Here is a 15,576-nt window from a genome sequence, read left to right on the forward strand (position 1 = left end):
CGTCTTTTCTAAAAATAAAAAAATTAGCCAGGTGTGGTGGTGCACGCCAGTAATCCTAGCTACTCGGGAGGCTGAGACACAAGAATGACTTGACCCTGGGAGGTGGAGGTTGCAGTGAACCGAGATTGTGCCACTGCACTCCAGCCTCAGTGACAGAGTGAGACTCCATCTCAAAAACAAAACAAAAAAAGTTCATGCAGTTTGACCAAATAATTTATATTTGAGAAATCTATAATTCTACAATGAAATGCAAAATATAGAAGAATCTTTAGGTATAAGGATATTAATCAGATATTATTTACAATAAGGAAGAAGAACTTGTAAAAGAAGAGTAGCTGGGTCATTTTTTGGAAATAGTATACAGCCAGGAAAAGTACTGTTTAAGAAGAGTTTATGATAACATATAAAGTTGCTTATTGATAATAATAAAGTTTGAAAAGCAAGATTCAAAATAACTCATACAGTGTGACTGCACTAAGTCATCCTGCACAGACACCACATGAACAGAAACCAGGGGTGGAAACTCAGGGGGCAGCTGCAAAGCACAGCTCCAGGGCCCCTTTTCACTGACGTCTCTGAGGCTCTGCCAGGCAGAGGTTCATCCAGATCCTCCCAGTGGGGACACAGGTGTTTTCCATCTTTCTGCTTCACTACATTTTTTATATTTTCTGTAATTGAGCAGATTCTACTTTCTAAAAGGGTAAAATGCTGATTATGAAGTTTTACAACATTTGAAATACAATTTTAATGAAAAAGTCCAAATGTCCTATCCCAACTCAGGTCACTTTCTCTTTTTTTAGAGATAGGGACTTGCTCTCTCACCTAGGTTGTAGTACAGTGAGTTGATCATAGTTCACTGCCGCCTTGAGCTCCTGGGTTCAAGTGATCCTGCTGCCTCAGTCTCCAGAGTAGCCAAGACTACAGGAAAGCCCCAAAATGACCATCTAATTTAAAAAAAAAAAATTGAACAGAATACATCTCACTGCTTCCCAGGCTGGTCTTGAACTCCTGGGCTCAAGTGATCCTCCTGCCTTAGCCTCCCCAGTGTTCTAGGATGACATGGGTGAGCCACTGTGCTCAGTCCTAACTTAGCTTGAAGCAAAGTCTCCTCTCCATGTCATAGGGCAAAAACTCCAGCTGATGGAGCCTTCAGAAAGAAGAAATAAACTCTTCCTCCACAATGCCTCATCCATCCCTGGGTTATAGGCGTCGGCTGAATGATAAAGTCAACATTGAGAATATGATCATTTTAGATTACTGATTATCATTTAATTTTAATTCCACCACACCTGAGAGAGTGGGATGGATTCTTTCTTTTATTATGATTTGAGCATCTGAGTCCCTTCCATCCTGAACATCTGACATGGGTGCTTCAAAAATGTAGGTCTTGAGACTTAAAGGGCACTTGGTCTCCTGAGCAGGCCCCCTGCATGCGCCACACCCACTAAGGCTCCATAACAGTGGGAAGAGCAGCCACAGTCAGAGCCCAGGTGGGTTCACACTGAGGGACCATCCACATCCAGGGTACACTGAGGAGGGGCTGAGGTGAGAATCCAGCCCCTGCCTAGGCTCTGGGTGAGAGGTGGGCAGGACAGTCAGCTACTGAGTATTACTGGAGCTTATTGCCTTTTTTCTCCTGAAGACCCCACCCCTGCACACACCAAAACTTTACATTCTTTGTGGAGCAATTTTCTTTTTAGAAATGTAAACACCCCCTAATCTTAAAGCCACCCAGTATCACTCATAGTGACACCGCAGTAGGATAAGCTCTTAACTCCCACCAAATTAGCCTCAGAGTTGTAGTTTTTGTTTGTTAGACATGGGATCTTACTCTGTCATCCAGGCTAGAATGCAGTGGCATGATCACGGCTTACTGCAGCCTTGAACTCCTCGGCCCCAGAGATCCTCCCACCTCAGACTCCTGAATAGCTGGCACTAGAGGTGAACGCCACAAGCCCCAGCTAATGTTTTGTGTTTTTTGTAGAGATGGGGTTGTGCCATGTTGCCCAGGCTGGTCTCTAAGGCCTGGGCTCAAGTGATCTGCTGCCCCGGCCTCCCAAAGTGCTAGGATTAGCATGAAGCCCCACACCAGGCCTGCAGCTGAGTATTTGGAGCTAAGGCAGGAAGTTGCTGTGGAGTTTGTACCCAGCTAATTTGAAAGGTGGTCCTGAAAGGTAAAGTGCGATTAGGTGGACCTTGGTGGGGAAGCATAGATGTTTCTGATGAGAAGAGCACAAGATAGATGGGAAGCTTCTAAAAGTGAACATCAGTGGGCCTTGTGCTCACACAGCACTGGGATTTGGAAGAACTTTTCCCACCCACTTTTGGCTTGTGAGCTTTTATTCCACCTTCTTGTCTCCTAGGTCATTGCAGGAAATCCCTTCATTTGGTAAACATTTATCAAACACCTACCATGTGCTAGGCATTGTGTTAAAGGAGCTGGGGCTGAGGTAAGAGGAACCAAACCCCCCTTGCCTTCAAGGTTAAGCCGTCTTGCTCAGGCAGAGATCAGTAAGGAAACTCTTTATTTATTTATTTATTTATTTATTCATTTATTTTTTTAGACAGAGTCTCACTCTGTTGCCAGTAAGGAAATTCTTACACAAATGGTTGGCAGAACATGCAACTTGCTTTGCGGATGCACATGTAGACCATCTGCTCTGACCAAGGAGTCACAGAAGCTTCATAAGACACAACATTTGAGCTGCGTTTTGAGGTATAAATAGGAGTCTGACAGGCATCCAGGACAGGAGAGCATTGCTCAGAACCCAGGACATGAATTTTTCTCCCCTAGGCCAGGCCAGGACTCAGACTAAGCTGACTGAGGAGCCAGGTGCTTCCTGGCAAGGAAGTGTGTCCCATATATGACTATCCAGAAGTCATAGCTGCTCAATATTGAGTCTTGAGACAGAGAGAGAGAGGCCTGATTTGAAATGCAGAATTCTGCTGGGGGCCTGTTAAAATGCAGTTTCTGATTCAGTAGGTCTGAGGCAGGGCCTGAAAATTGTATTTCTAACAAGTCCTCAGGTGATGCCAATGCTACTTGTCCCAGGAACACACTTTGAGAATCACCACCCTAAGGCAATCCATATTGATTTCTAATATCAGAAGAGGGCTGACAGGCAGAGGTATAGGATAAACTAGACCATGCATGGGCCATCTTGGAGAGCACCCCACCCAAGTCTGCAGCATTTGATTTCCTTGGGATCCCAGGAATGGCAGACACCCAGGAAGGAATCAAATGTGGGGTTACAGGGAAATCCAGAGGCTGAGCTTCACATAGCATCTGGGGTTCCCACTACTTCACAAGTGGCCCCCACACCCCCAATCCTTCCCACCCCTTATGAAACTGACCTACGGGTCTTGCTCTGCTGTCCTGGGCTGTTTGGGCCTGGGATGTGAGCTCTGACTATACCTTCTGATCCAAATACAGGGTGACCTCATATGACACATACTTAGAATGGGCTCATAATGAGAACCTTCCAAATTCAGCAAATGGATTCAATCGTGTGTTTTCCAAGAGAATTACCAAGTGTTCTCTTTTCTAAATATCACATACTTGAGCTCATATGGACAGTAGAGGAAGTTCTGAGCCCGCTGAAGCCACAATTGGTACATTGGACCCCGTAGAATTCCTTGTAGATTGGGCTTCACCATTTACATCAGGATTTGGTCAAAATTTCCTTCACCAAACCGGTTGCATTTGTTAAGTAACCATGCTCTCATTTTGACTTTTAATGAATGAAAGACAGACACACACATAAAGAAAGATAGTGCAATGAAAAAGAAAACAACATACTGAATTAAAGTGACAGGAAACATCCTTGTTTAAGGAGTGATATAATTTTTAGACAGTTTTTTTTTTAATTAAGGAAGGTAACAGAATTAATTCTGTTAGGCTCTTTTTTTAAGTTTTTTATTTTGAAGGATTTGATTTTGTTTGTTTTGTCTGCCTTGGAATTATCTTTTATTTTATGTTTTGACTTGGCTCAAAACTCAAAAAGTTAAAAGTCTCTCTCTTATGCTACCCCATCTTGACAGGCAGCTATTTATATCAGTTTCTTGCTTATTCTTTCAAAGGCATTTTATGCATATGCAAGTCAATCTAAATGTATATGTATATAATCTTTCTCCCATTTCACACAAATTTTAGCAAACTACATATGCTTTCCTGCACCTTGCCTTTTCCCTTCACATTGTATCACAAAGACCATCACATGAAGAAATACCAAGAGCTTAGCTACATCTTTGTTTGAAATTTTCATGATACACCATTGTATACATATGCAATATTTAAAAAAAAAATAGAGATTGCTTCTTTTGAGTGCGGTGCTTTTTAATCAGCCCCCTCTTGATAGGCATTTGGATTATTTCTTTCAGAGAACAATTTTGCATCATGTAACATCATATGGAAAAGCTGTAGTGACCCCACTCCTATATGCATATTCTAGGGAAACTCACATATCTCTGAGAGCAGGAGGCAATGTCCCAGGATGTTCATTGCAGTGAGGTCTACAATAGAGAAAACCTAAAGGTCAATGAAGAGGGAAAGAGAAAAATTGTAGTATATTCCTCCCATGGAATACTATCCACCAATGAAAGCAAATGAACTATTTGTATGAACATAGATTCATGTCATAGAACATGTTAACTGAAAAAGCAAGCAAATGAATGATAAAATTAGCAAGAAACAATTTATAAGAAGTCTAAAAGCAAAGCCAGGCAAGGTGGTGTACACTTGTAATCCTAGCACTTTGGGAGGTCATGGTGGGTGGATCGCTTGAGTTCAGGAGTTCAAGACCAGCCTGGGAAACATGGCAAAAACCCTCTCTCCAAGAAATACAAAAATTAGCCCAGCATGGTGGAGCATAGCTATACCCCCAGCTACTTGGGTGGCTGAGGTAGGTGTATCGCTTGAGCCTGGGAGGTTGAGGTACAGTGAGCTGTGTTTGTGCCACTGCACTCAAGCCTGGGTGACGGAGTGAGACCTGTTCTAAAAAAACAAGTCTAAAAGACTTCAAAGAGATTTCCTAAAACTTAGTAAAAATATAAAGGCACACACTAAATTCAAGTCACACATCCTCTTGGAATTCTTGATTTGCTCAGTACAGTACTGACTGAAACGTGCATATCAGAGCTGTGAAAAATCAAGGCTATCTACATATATTTCTATTATTTTTCTATGTATACTACATATAGCCAATAATATTAAAATGTCGCCAATTGACAAACCTGGGTGGTGCCTTCACAAAGATTTTTTATAATTTTCTATTCTTTCTTCCAGCTGGAACTACTTTGAATTAATGTTTGTGAAGTGAATCCACAGGAACTGAGCAAAATAAGAAAAGAGTTATTGAGTGTGAGGAAAGCTGCACAGAGGTACAGACAGATGGAGAGATGACAATACTGAGCATGTCAGTGACCTTCACAGTAACAGACTTCCTGGAGGAGTGTGAGCTTGAGCCAGAATGAAGAGGATAAAATATAAAAGAGGGATGAAGGAGTGGGGACTTTAGGGGGCAAATATGGGATTGATAGGCCAGACTGGGAAGTGTGGATGGATTCTAAACATTCCGCTTTAGGTCTAGCACTTAGAGAAAGAGAAATCATGTTTATTTAGCTCCTTCCACAATCTTTAGAGAAATCTTCTGAAACATTACAAAAAAGACACATGAATGGCCAATAGTCATCAGGGAAAAATGCAAAGTAAAACCACAGCGAGAAACCACTAAGCACTTATTAGAATGGCTGAAATTTAAGTGATTAATAAATATAAATGTTGTCAAGGATGTGAAACAGTCTCATCCACTGCCTATAAGAATATAAAACAGACACTCTGAAAATCACTTTTATATCATCTAATAAAGTTAAACAAGCTAGTACTCTATGGCTAGCATTTCCACTCCTAGGTATTTACTCAAGTGAAATAAAGATTATGTCCAAGAATCCCTGTACAATAATATCCATAGTTCCTTTATTTGTAACAATAAAAAACCGTGAATACCCCCACAATGTACAAAAAAATTGTGACTCAGTGATACAATGCAATACTACCAGCATTAAAAATGAATGAATTACTGATACATGCAACAAGCTGGGCAGACCACATAGATATTACACCAAGTGCAAAAAGCTAGGCACAAGGGAGGCCATATGGGATGAATGGATACGTATGAAGTTTTGAAACAGGAAGAGCTACTCTATCATGATAGTCATCAGATCAATGGCTGCTGGGGAAAGGGGGCTAATTTGAAGGCAGAAAAATAGAGAACTTTGTGTATCTTCATAGTGGCATGGGTGCTACGACTGTATTTGTCAAACTTCATTGATGAATTTGATACAGATCTGATCATTTCAGTATATGAAAATTTTACAAGTTTAAAATGCTTACAATAAAAATTTAAATGTTAGTAATAAAAAATAGTAATTGAAAATATTAGCAACAAAATCCAACAACAGATCAAAACAATACACCATAATCACGTGAGTTTTATACCCAGGATGCAAGGATTGTTTGACATATGTGAATCAAAATATGTCATATACTGCATCAACAGAATGAAGGACATAAACCATATTATCATCACAATAGATGCAGAAAAAGCATTTGGTGAAACTAAACATTGCTTCTTAATGAGAACTCTCAAAGGAGTTCCTCTGACAAAGGAGCCAAGAATATACAATGGGGAAAGAACAGTCTCTTAAATAAATGGTGCTGGGAAAATGCTACCAGATGCAGAAGAATGTAACCAGACCCCTGTCTCTCACCATATACAAAAAATCAACTCAAAAGGGATTGTAGACTTAAACGTAAGACCCAATACTGTAAAACTACTAGAAGAAAACTTATGGGAAACATTACAGGACATGAGTCTAGGCAAAGATTTTATGGCTAAGACCTCAAAAGCACAGGCAAAAAAAGTAAAAATAGACAAATGAGACTATATTAAGCTAAAAACTTCTGCACAGCAAAGGAAACATCCAGCAGAATGAAGCAATAACCTGTTGAATCGTGAAAATATTTACTAAGTATTCATCCAACCAGTATATTCATCCAATTAGTATATTCTAGACTAATATCTAGAATATACAAGGAACTTAAAAACTTGGCAGTAAAAAATACAAATAACCCAATTAAAAAGTGGACAAAGGATCTGAATAGACATTCCCCAAGAGGAGGCATATAAGTGGCCAGCAGGTGTGTGAAAAACACCCAACATCACTAAATACCAGGAAAATGAAAATCAAACTACAATGAGATATATCTTACCCTAACCCTAGTTAAGATGGCTATTATTAAAAAATAAAAAATAATAGATGTTGGTGAGCACGTGGAGAAAGGGGAACTGTTATACACTGTTGGTGGTCATGTAAATAAGTGCAGCCATTATGGGAAACAGTAGAGTGATTTCTCAAAAAAACTGAAACTATTAATAGAACTACTATCTGATGCAACAATTCTACTTCTGAGTATTTATCCAAAGGAAATGAAGTCAATATATCAAAAGAGTACCTGCACACCCATGTTTATTGAAGCACTATTCACAATAGCAAAGATGTGAAATCAATGGGTGAATTTATCAATGGGTGAATGAATAAAGTAACTGTAGTATATACACAATGGAATGCAATTCAGCCATAAAAAAAGAATGAAATCCTGTCAGTTGCAGCAACATGGATGGAACCAGAGGTCATGTTAGGTGAAATGAGCCAGGCAAGGAAACACAAATATCACATGTTGTCACTCATATGTGTGAGCTAAAGACATTAATCTCATGGAGGTAGAGAGTAGAATGAAAATTACCAGAGGTTGGGAAGAATGTAGGGGTGGGAAGATGTAGAGAGGTAGATTAATGGGTACAAATGTACAGTTATATAAAAAAAAAGTTTTAATGTTCTATAGCACAGCAGGCCAACTAAAGCTAACAATTATGTATATTTAAAACAGCTAGAAGAGTGGATTTTAAATGTTCCCAACACAAGGAAATGATACATGCTTGAGGTGATGGATTCCCTAAACACCCTGACTTGATTATTCCACATTCTGTGCATGTATCAAATGATCACATGTGCCCCATAAACATATAAAATGTTATGTATTACCTTTAAAAAATATTTTTAAAATAAACTCAACACAATATGGGACATTTTAAAAAGTACAAAAATATGACCATGATAAAAATTGGCAAATATTTCCTTTTTATTAAGATCCACTTTGTAAGTTCAAGCAGAATGAAGCCCATACAGCATCAGAAGAGGTGGCTCTCCTGAGAGAATCTTCTCCCCAGTTAGAAAGGCAGAAACAGAATTCCTGGAGAAAGTAAGACTCTGGAGAACTGCACAGCCCCTCTTCTTGGGGTCTGGGGTTACCCAGATGTAGGGAGGGTTCACCTTCTGGGAAAAACTAAACGTTGGTTCTTGTTCTTTTTTTTCTTATTGCAAGACCAAAAATTGAGAAAACCAAGAGAAAGCACCAAGCCAAAGGGGTATACTCTCTTTTATTTTTTAGAATATCCACTACCAAGGATGATCCACACTGTTATGAGATGAATTGTGTCCCTCCCCAACCGAAATTCATATGTTGAAGTCCTATGTTGAGAAGACAGAAGTGGCCATCTACAAGCCAAGGGGAGAGGCCTCAGGAAAAAGCAACCCTGCAGCACCTTGACCTGCACCTGTAGCCTCCAGAACTGTGAGACAATACATATTTATTATTTTACTCACCCAGCATGTGGTACTTTGTTATGGTAGCCCTAGCAAATTAAAACAGAAATATTACCTTTTCTACTCTGTCCTATGTATGAACATGAGACTTTTTAAGAATATGAATTACCTGGGATTCCAAAACACAGAGTGAGTCAATGGAAAATAGATGATACAGGGTCATTTCCAAGCCTTTGTGGGTCTCCTGGCCACCACACAAACATGTATGTGTTCCCATTTCTTTTCAGTTTCACACAGTGCAAAAGTTGTGGACATAGAATCACAAACTGTGTTTGATTTATTTGAGACATTGAGTGAGCTAGTTTTGCCCTAATTTTATAGAAAGATGAGGAACAATCATAATTACTAAACCAAAGAGGCTTTTTGGCAGGGGATGGCAGGTACTATGTTTTCTCCTCCTTTTAAAGTGCATTTTCCTAAAGAGTCTTGTCTAGGAGTAAATGTCATCACTTTGCTTTTTTCCTCCACATTGATCACTTGGTCCTCCCTGCATTTCAGTAAGGTTGCTAGAATGGAGGCATTTGTCCATGATTCACAGATGAATCAGAGGCCCTATGAGTAGAGAGCTTCTCCTGAAGTCACACAGCTCGTGAGTGGTGGAGCAATGACAGGCACATGACTCTCCAGGTCCCTAGTCCAGTTTTCTGGGTGCCATGAGAATTACAGCCTTTGGTTCCTTTTACATGTAGTTCATTTCTGAACCTGAGGAGAATGCACCTCAGGTGACTAACAGTTTTTGCTGTTCTGTACTTGTCTGAGAATGGCCCCAAAAGATTTTTAAAGGCCAATTCTTTGGCTACCAACCCTATTTTGCCCAGGCATGGACATGGAGCAGGTGAACACTGCCTTTACCTATGACATGCCTGAAGATTCTGAGACCTACGTGAATCAGGTAAGCTCCACACGCAGAGGGACACCCACTCTCCCACCCACTTATTTTCCGTATCTTTTCACACTTCACTTCTTCATTCCTCCCTCTGGCTGTCTTCCCTCTTTGGGGTCTTCTAGTCCTAACCTCTGTCTCCTTCCAGGTGACTAGAGCAGGCTGGTTTGGAACAGGGCTTGTGTCGGATGAGAATTGTGCCAGGATCCTCAGTGATGGGCAGCATCACTTTAAGTTCAGTGTTAGGAGCTACCTGCTGAGACAGACATCTCCTCCACAGTGAGTGCTGATTTCATGAAACCCTTAGTTCCTCCCTATTCCTTACTGTGTCTTCAATCCCATCATGTAGGTCATGGGCACTTAACGCATAATGAACAATTGACTGGTTCATGCCCCCTGGCCTTTGATGCTGTTTTGGGACATTTTGCTGCCGTCTATGTGGGGTCTCTGCCTTTTCTCATATTACATCTCTTCCACCACGCCCAAGTCCATCCTCTGAACCCAGGCAGTACACCAGCATCTGCATGTGTGCTGTGTGTTCCTGCCTTGCTTTGTCCTTTCATGCCTTATTCTCACTGTGCCATGTCTCCTTCTCAGTTGAACAGATGCAGTAGGAGACTCGCTCATTCTGGAATGTGACCATCTGCCCTTCAGGAGAGGACAGCAGGGTGTGGGTGAAGGAGACCCTGCTGCCCCCACACCTGACAGCCTCCACCACCCCCTGGCTTTCCTCTTCTGCATCAGCACCACTCCTGAACCATCATTCCTGATCGTCAGAATTTTTAATGTAACTAAACATGAAACACAAGTGCATCTGCATTATGTGTGGGTGCTCTCTCCCTTTATTGTATTTGGGGTAAGATTATTTTAGGGCATGGTCCAGGGTAAATTCCTGTAAGGCTTGGGTGCCCTGCTGTGAGGTCAAAGGGGGACGGACTGCAGAGCCCTGGCTCCCCAACTACCTGCCAATTTCCTGCCCTTTGTTGGGGTCTCTTCTGCTTTATCTGGCCTGACAGAGGCTGGGATGTTTCTGATCCTGGGGCTCCTGGTGGATGGTGCGCAGTATTTCCAGGGATGGAGCGTGCTGTGGGCACTGGTGGGAAGCTTGAGTGTCTCCACCCAGGCTTTCTTGGTGCCTCCTCATTTATCCCTTCAAATTCTAGACCTTGAGCACCAGGGCCTGGGCCCCTGACCCCCTCCTGCCCTTCCAGCAGGGCCTGGTCCAGCTCCAGCAACTCCTCAGCTTGCGCCAGCTCAGCTGTGTTGGGGGCTCATTGCCCTGGGGAGGGGGAGTGGTGGAGGGAGCATCAGCCAGGGCAGGGGGCTGAGGCCCTTGGAACCTGTATTGCAGGGTCTGGCTGTAAATGAGGAATTCTACCTCCCTTTCCCTTTTTCTAGCCCATTAGCTTAAGGCCCCCTGTAATGAGAAGCCCAGGGAGCCCCTTGTCTTGGGCATAGGCCTCTGGGGGGCAAATAGAGATCCCCGGCTCAGGGAGTATAACTGGATACCTTGAACAAGGATATGGGGTCACTGGAAAGAGAGGACTGGCTGTCCCTCTCCGCTAAGAAATAATTAACTGTTAGATGAGGGGGAATTTCTGTTCAAGGGCTCTGTGGACTGTGCTGCTCTGGAGGGGGTGGGGAGAGAGAGCCCTGAGGTCTGAGCTGGGGTGTGGTTGGGAAGGAGCTGAGAGCTGAGAGCTGGAACTACGCAAGGAGCTGCAGGGGTGAGGGTGGTGCAGGGTGGGATTTAGAGGATTTCCCCTGACTCCTGTGCTGATCCCCTTCACATCCTCCACCCCCACCCTTGGTGTCCGTCAACATGCGGGGGTGCCCTCATCTTCCCACTGCCCCTGGAGCTGTTCTGCTCTTCCACGCTTGCCTTGAGGTTTTCAGAGCAGCATCTTTGTGAGTCCTGGAGAGCTAGGGACCAGGAGGGCCGGAGGAGGTGAAGACAACAGCACCGAGAGATCCTGGAGAGAAAGGACCATGGTAGCTGAGGCAGGGAGCAGTCTGAGTTGCTTAGAAGACACCAAGAGTTCGCTCCCTCCAGGCCTTGGCTTTGCTTCAGCACCTGGCTCTGCATAGGCCCCACCCCTGCCCTGCTCTGCTGCCTCCACCTCCCTCTCAGCCTGGTCCCAGACAGAATCCAGACCAATTCCTGTTTCTGATGTGAAAAATGATCCTGCCAGTTTAGGCAGAGCTTGCTTTAGAGCACTGGTGCCCAGCCTTCCACAGGTCTTGTGTCTGTTTTTCTTGGCACTGGGTTTCTTCTCACTTATTCTTCTGAATTGGCAAGGCAGGAATTACATCACCAGTTTGCAGATGAGGAAACTGACTCATATGGGTTCATTCAGCACTCACTCACTGGGCAAGTGTCTGTCAGGGCCAACTGTGGGCCAGATGTGCCCAGGGCTCTACAGCTAGCTGGTGGAAAGGCCTGGAGGGTTCATATTCAGGTCCACCTGACTTGAAAACTCATATTGACCTTACTTAAGTACTGATTTCCGATTTACAATCCATGCCACAAACTTTACTGTCATATCTAAAGAAGTTGCCACAGCAGTCTTTAGCAACCACCCTCCTGATCAGCCAATAGTCAACACTGAGGCAAGACCCTCCCCCAGCAAAAAGATTAGCAAAACCTCCACACCCTCTCTCAGGATGTTCCTGCACCTCACAGCTCCAGCAGCAACCTGGTCTCCCTGAGGACATGACCCCCTCCAAAGTCCTCCCACATGGGGGAGTTTTCCCAGGGACTTGTACCCCTGGGTTCAGAGGTGAGGTGGGGTCCTTGCTCCTCGCTGTGGTTCTCACACCTTTCTCCCTCCCTCCTCCCTAAACCCCTAAGCTGTCAGCAGATTAGGGCCCCATTCCCCATATTGTAGCCATTCCCTTTGTGCCCCAAGCCATTCCTCTTAATCCTGACCCTTGTAGCTCCTGGTTCACTGTCACCCTCTCCAGCAGTGCTGTCTCCTTGACTCTTGGTGACTTCAACATACGCAGATGTGGTGGGCTGAGTAATGGTCCCCAAAGATGTCCAGGCTTAAGCCTTGGAACATGTGAATAGGTTGCATTGCATGGCAAAAGGGACATTAATCATGTAATGAAGATTAAGGACCTTAAAATAGGGAGAGTATCCTGGACTATCTGTGTGGGCCCAATCAAATCACATGAGCCATTAAAAGCAGAGAAACTGCCCTGGCTGGAGTCAGATTCTGCAGAAGAGGAAACAGAGGAGAAGCTGGAGAGAGGAGGTCAGACGTTCCAAGCAGGAGGACTGGATGTGCCTTAGGCGCCATGTGTGAGTACCTGAGAGAAAACTCTAGGAGCTAAGGGTGGCTCTTAACAAGGAAGTGGAAATCTCTGTTCTATCTGCAAGGAAGTGAATTCAGACAAGAACTTGAATGAGCTTGGAAGTGGATTCTTCCCCAGAGTCTCCAGGAAGGAATGCAGGCCTTCCCATACATTGATCTTAGCCTTATGAGACTGTGTGGACTTGCAACCCACATGACTGTGACATGATAATTAGGTGCTGTTTAAAGCCACTTGGTTTGTATTAATTTTTATGGCAGCAATAGACACCTATACAGCAGAGAAGATGCTCTTGCTCCCTGGACTCTCAGATCCTGGAACTCCTCTCCTCCATGACCTTCTCCTGTCTCTGCCTGAATCTCATGCCCTTGTCATCCCCTAGGCCTCATCACGGCCAAGAACCCCAGCCCTTCCATACTCTCAATCTCACACTTCCCCCTCTCTGGCCATCTTTCCACTCATCCCCTTGCAAGGTGGCCACAGGCTCTGAGGACACAGACACTATCATTTTATCATATGCTGTGATGTAATATCAGTGAACCACTCATTTCCTATGTGCCTGCATTCCAGGCTTGGAGTCCACCCTGTGGTACATCAATTCCAACAATCCTTCCAGCCCACTGGGATTCCCAATTGAGTGATCCTGCCATCTACTCCCTGTCACTCACCCTTGGTGTCCTCTCCTCCCTCTTCTCCCATTTTGAATTCTACAGTAAATAATTTCAATCCCTCCCTTGCCTCTCCCTTGCATTGTCATACTCACCTGGCAAAACTACACAGCTGGTGGGTTCCACCTCTGTCTATGCTGCACCTGCCCCATGAGCTGCAGGAGGCTGGACAGCAGCACACAACATGCTGACTGGTCTCTTTAAGATTCCAAACCTCATGGGGAGCCCCTACCATTGACATGGCCGGCAATCACCCTCTCCCTACGTGGTTCACCCTCAGCCTCCTCTTGGCCTGGGTGACTCCTAGACACCTTCTCTCTGTGCTCACACATCCAACCCTTCTTCCCCATTCTTACCTCAGCTGACAACCTTGCCTCCTACCTCACTGAGAAAACTGAACACATTAGAAGACAACTTCCCAGAGTCCACCACTGTCTGCTCATGCATTTGCAGCTGCACCATATGTCAGGCATTTTACCACGTGAGGGATTGCTGGGGGTTAACAATTCTGCTCCCAGTCAGAGCCAGTCCCTCTTCTGGTGCCCCAAACATCATCCCTTCTCATCTACTTAAAGTTGTCAGTTCATCAACTAGTATCTTTTTTTATCTTTATCATCAACTTTTTCCCTCTCTCCCCACTGGATCATTGTGGCAGTCATGAGAATGCACATCCCAGCCCCTCAGCTACAGGAAGCAGAATCGATGATGACCCCAGCTCTTGAAGCTTGAAATCTATTGCCACATTTGCTCTGATCCCACACCTGCCCCCTGATCTTTTCCAGCCAATGATTGAGGAAAGCAGGGCAGAAACTAAGGCAGGAATATTTCTCCTCTGAAGGCTGACTGCAGCCCCAGGGCTCCCTGCCTCCTTTACTAAATTTCCCTTAGCCTGCACAGGGTCTAGGATGCTTCCAGCTGAACTTCCTGCCCTCTCTCCTTCACTGGGGCTCAGAGTTGCAGTGTGGTCTGATGGCTCTCCCAGTGTTTTCTGTCTCTCTCCTGAATTTCTCTCACAAGTATTTCCCTGAATAAATCCTTGCACATTTACTACTGTATTGGGGTCTGCTCCTCAGGGGACCCTAACTAACCCAAGCGGTATGAAGGGTGACCCATGAAAACAGGCAAAAATGGGAATTTGAAATAATCTTGCCCACTGCCTGGCAGGCCAAGAGGATGCCACCCGGGTTGGTGGGGGACACAGAAAGTCCATGGCATAAGGTGCAGCTGAGGTGCTGTGGTCTCCTCAGTGCTGAGCTGAGAAGATGCCCTGGTTAGGGGAAGCTATGGCAGGTGAGGTGATAGAATGCCCTACACAATAATGATGAGGTTGGGGGAAACCTACAAAGACAGAGGAGTTGGGTGGTTACTGCTTGGCTGCGTTGATGCCCTATAAAAGGATCATGAGAATCTGCGGGTTGTTAACAGCTGTCACTGGCTACAGGTGACAGCCTCTGCAGTGTCTCATGGAGAGGTCTTTATCTCTTGTAGCGAAAGGGCAGATAGCGTGGAATGGCAGCTGAAGACATCATTATGAGGGCCACAGTGCTCCAGACATGTCTGACACTCAGTCAAAGCAGGCCTGTTACAGGAAAGTCAGGGTCCTGGTGGGGAAACCTGAGATTCTGGAAACTGGAACCGGGTTATCCGATGGGTGCCCTCCAGGACCCTCTGGGAATGCAGAGGAGGCTCACCATTATCTAATAATGGTTCCCACTTCCTACGCTGGAAGATGCTGCAAAAGCCTCACCCTCGTGATTCTGCGGGAATCCCACTCAGCAGCTTTGCAGGAATTAGCCGCCATTTCCCCACAGGAGCCCAAGGAGCACTCCTGGGATTGGAATTTGAGGGCGTTTGATCAAGAAACCAGAATTTCAGGCTGGATGAATACAAATCCTTTGGCTTGGAGGCACTTTCTCAAGGCATGGGTTTGTCAAACACCCCAGGACTTTGATAAGTGGAGCTAAACCCACCGCTGGGGTGAATCCA

The 15,576-nt window shown here is 44.4% G+C and overlaps 1 protein-coding gene across 5 annotated transcripts in view; it reads right to left on the reverse strand.

Annotated features, from left to right (window-relative positions):
- LOC104006775 (uncharacterized) overlaps positions 1-15,576 on the reverse strand; it is a 123,070-nt gene that overhangs the window by 37,174 nt on the left and 70,320 nt on the right. For 2 of the 5 annotated variants that reach the window (XM_063812293.1, XM_063812294.1), the window contains one exon: positions 4,462-4,528. The exons of 2 other annotated variants lie outside the window; for them this stretch is intronic. In XM_063812293.1, the coding sequence (XP_063668363.1) occupies positions 4,462-4,528 (67 nt within the window). Of the gene's footprint in view, positions 1-4,461; positions 4,529-10,968; positions 11,581-15,576 lie in introns of those variants that run through there. One more of the 5 variants, XR_010157630.1, reaches the window with a different exon arrangement.

The sequence above is a fragment of the Pan troglodytes genome, chromosome 5 (genome assembly GCF_028858775.2).
Source record: "Pan troglodytes isolate AG18354 chromosome 5, NHGRI_mPanTro3-v2.0_pri, whole genome shotgun sequence".
Lineage (NCBI taxonomy): Eukaryota > Metazoa > Chordata > Mammalia > Primates > Hominidae > Pan > Pan troglodytes.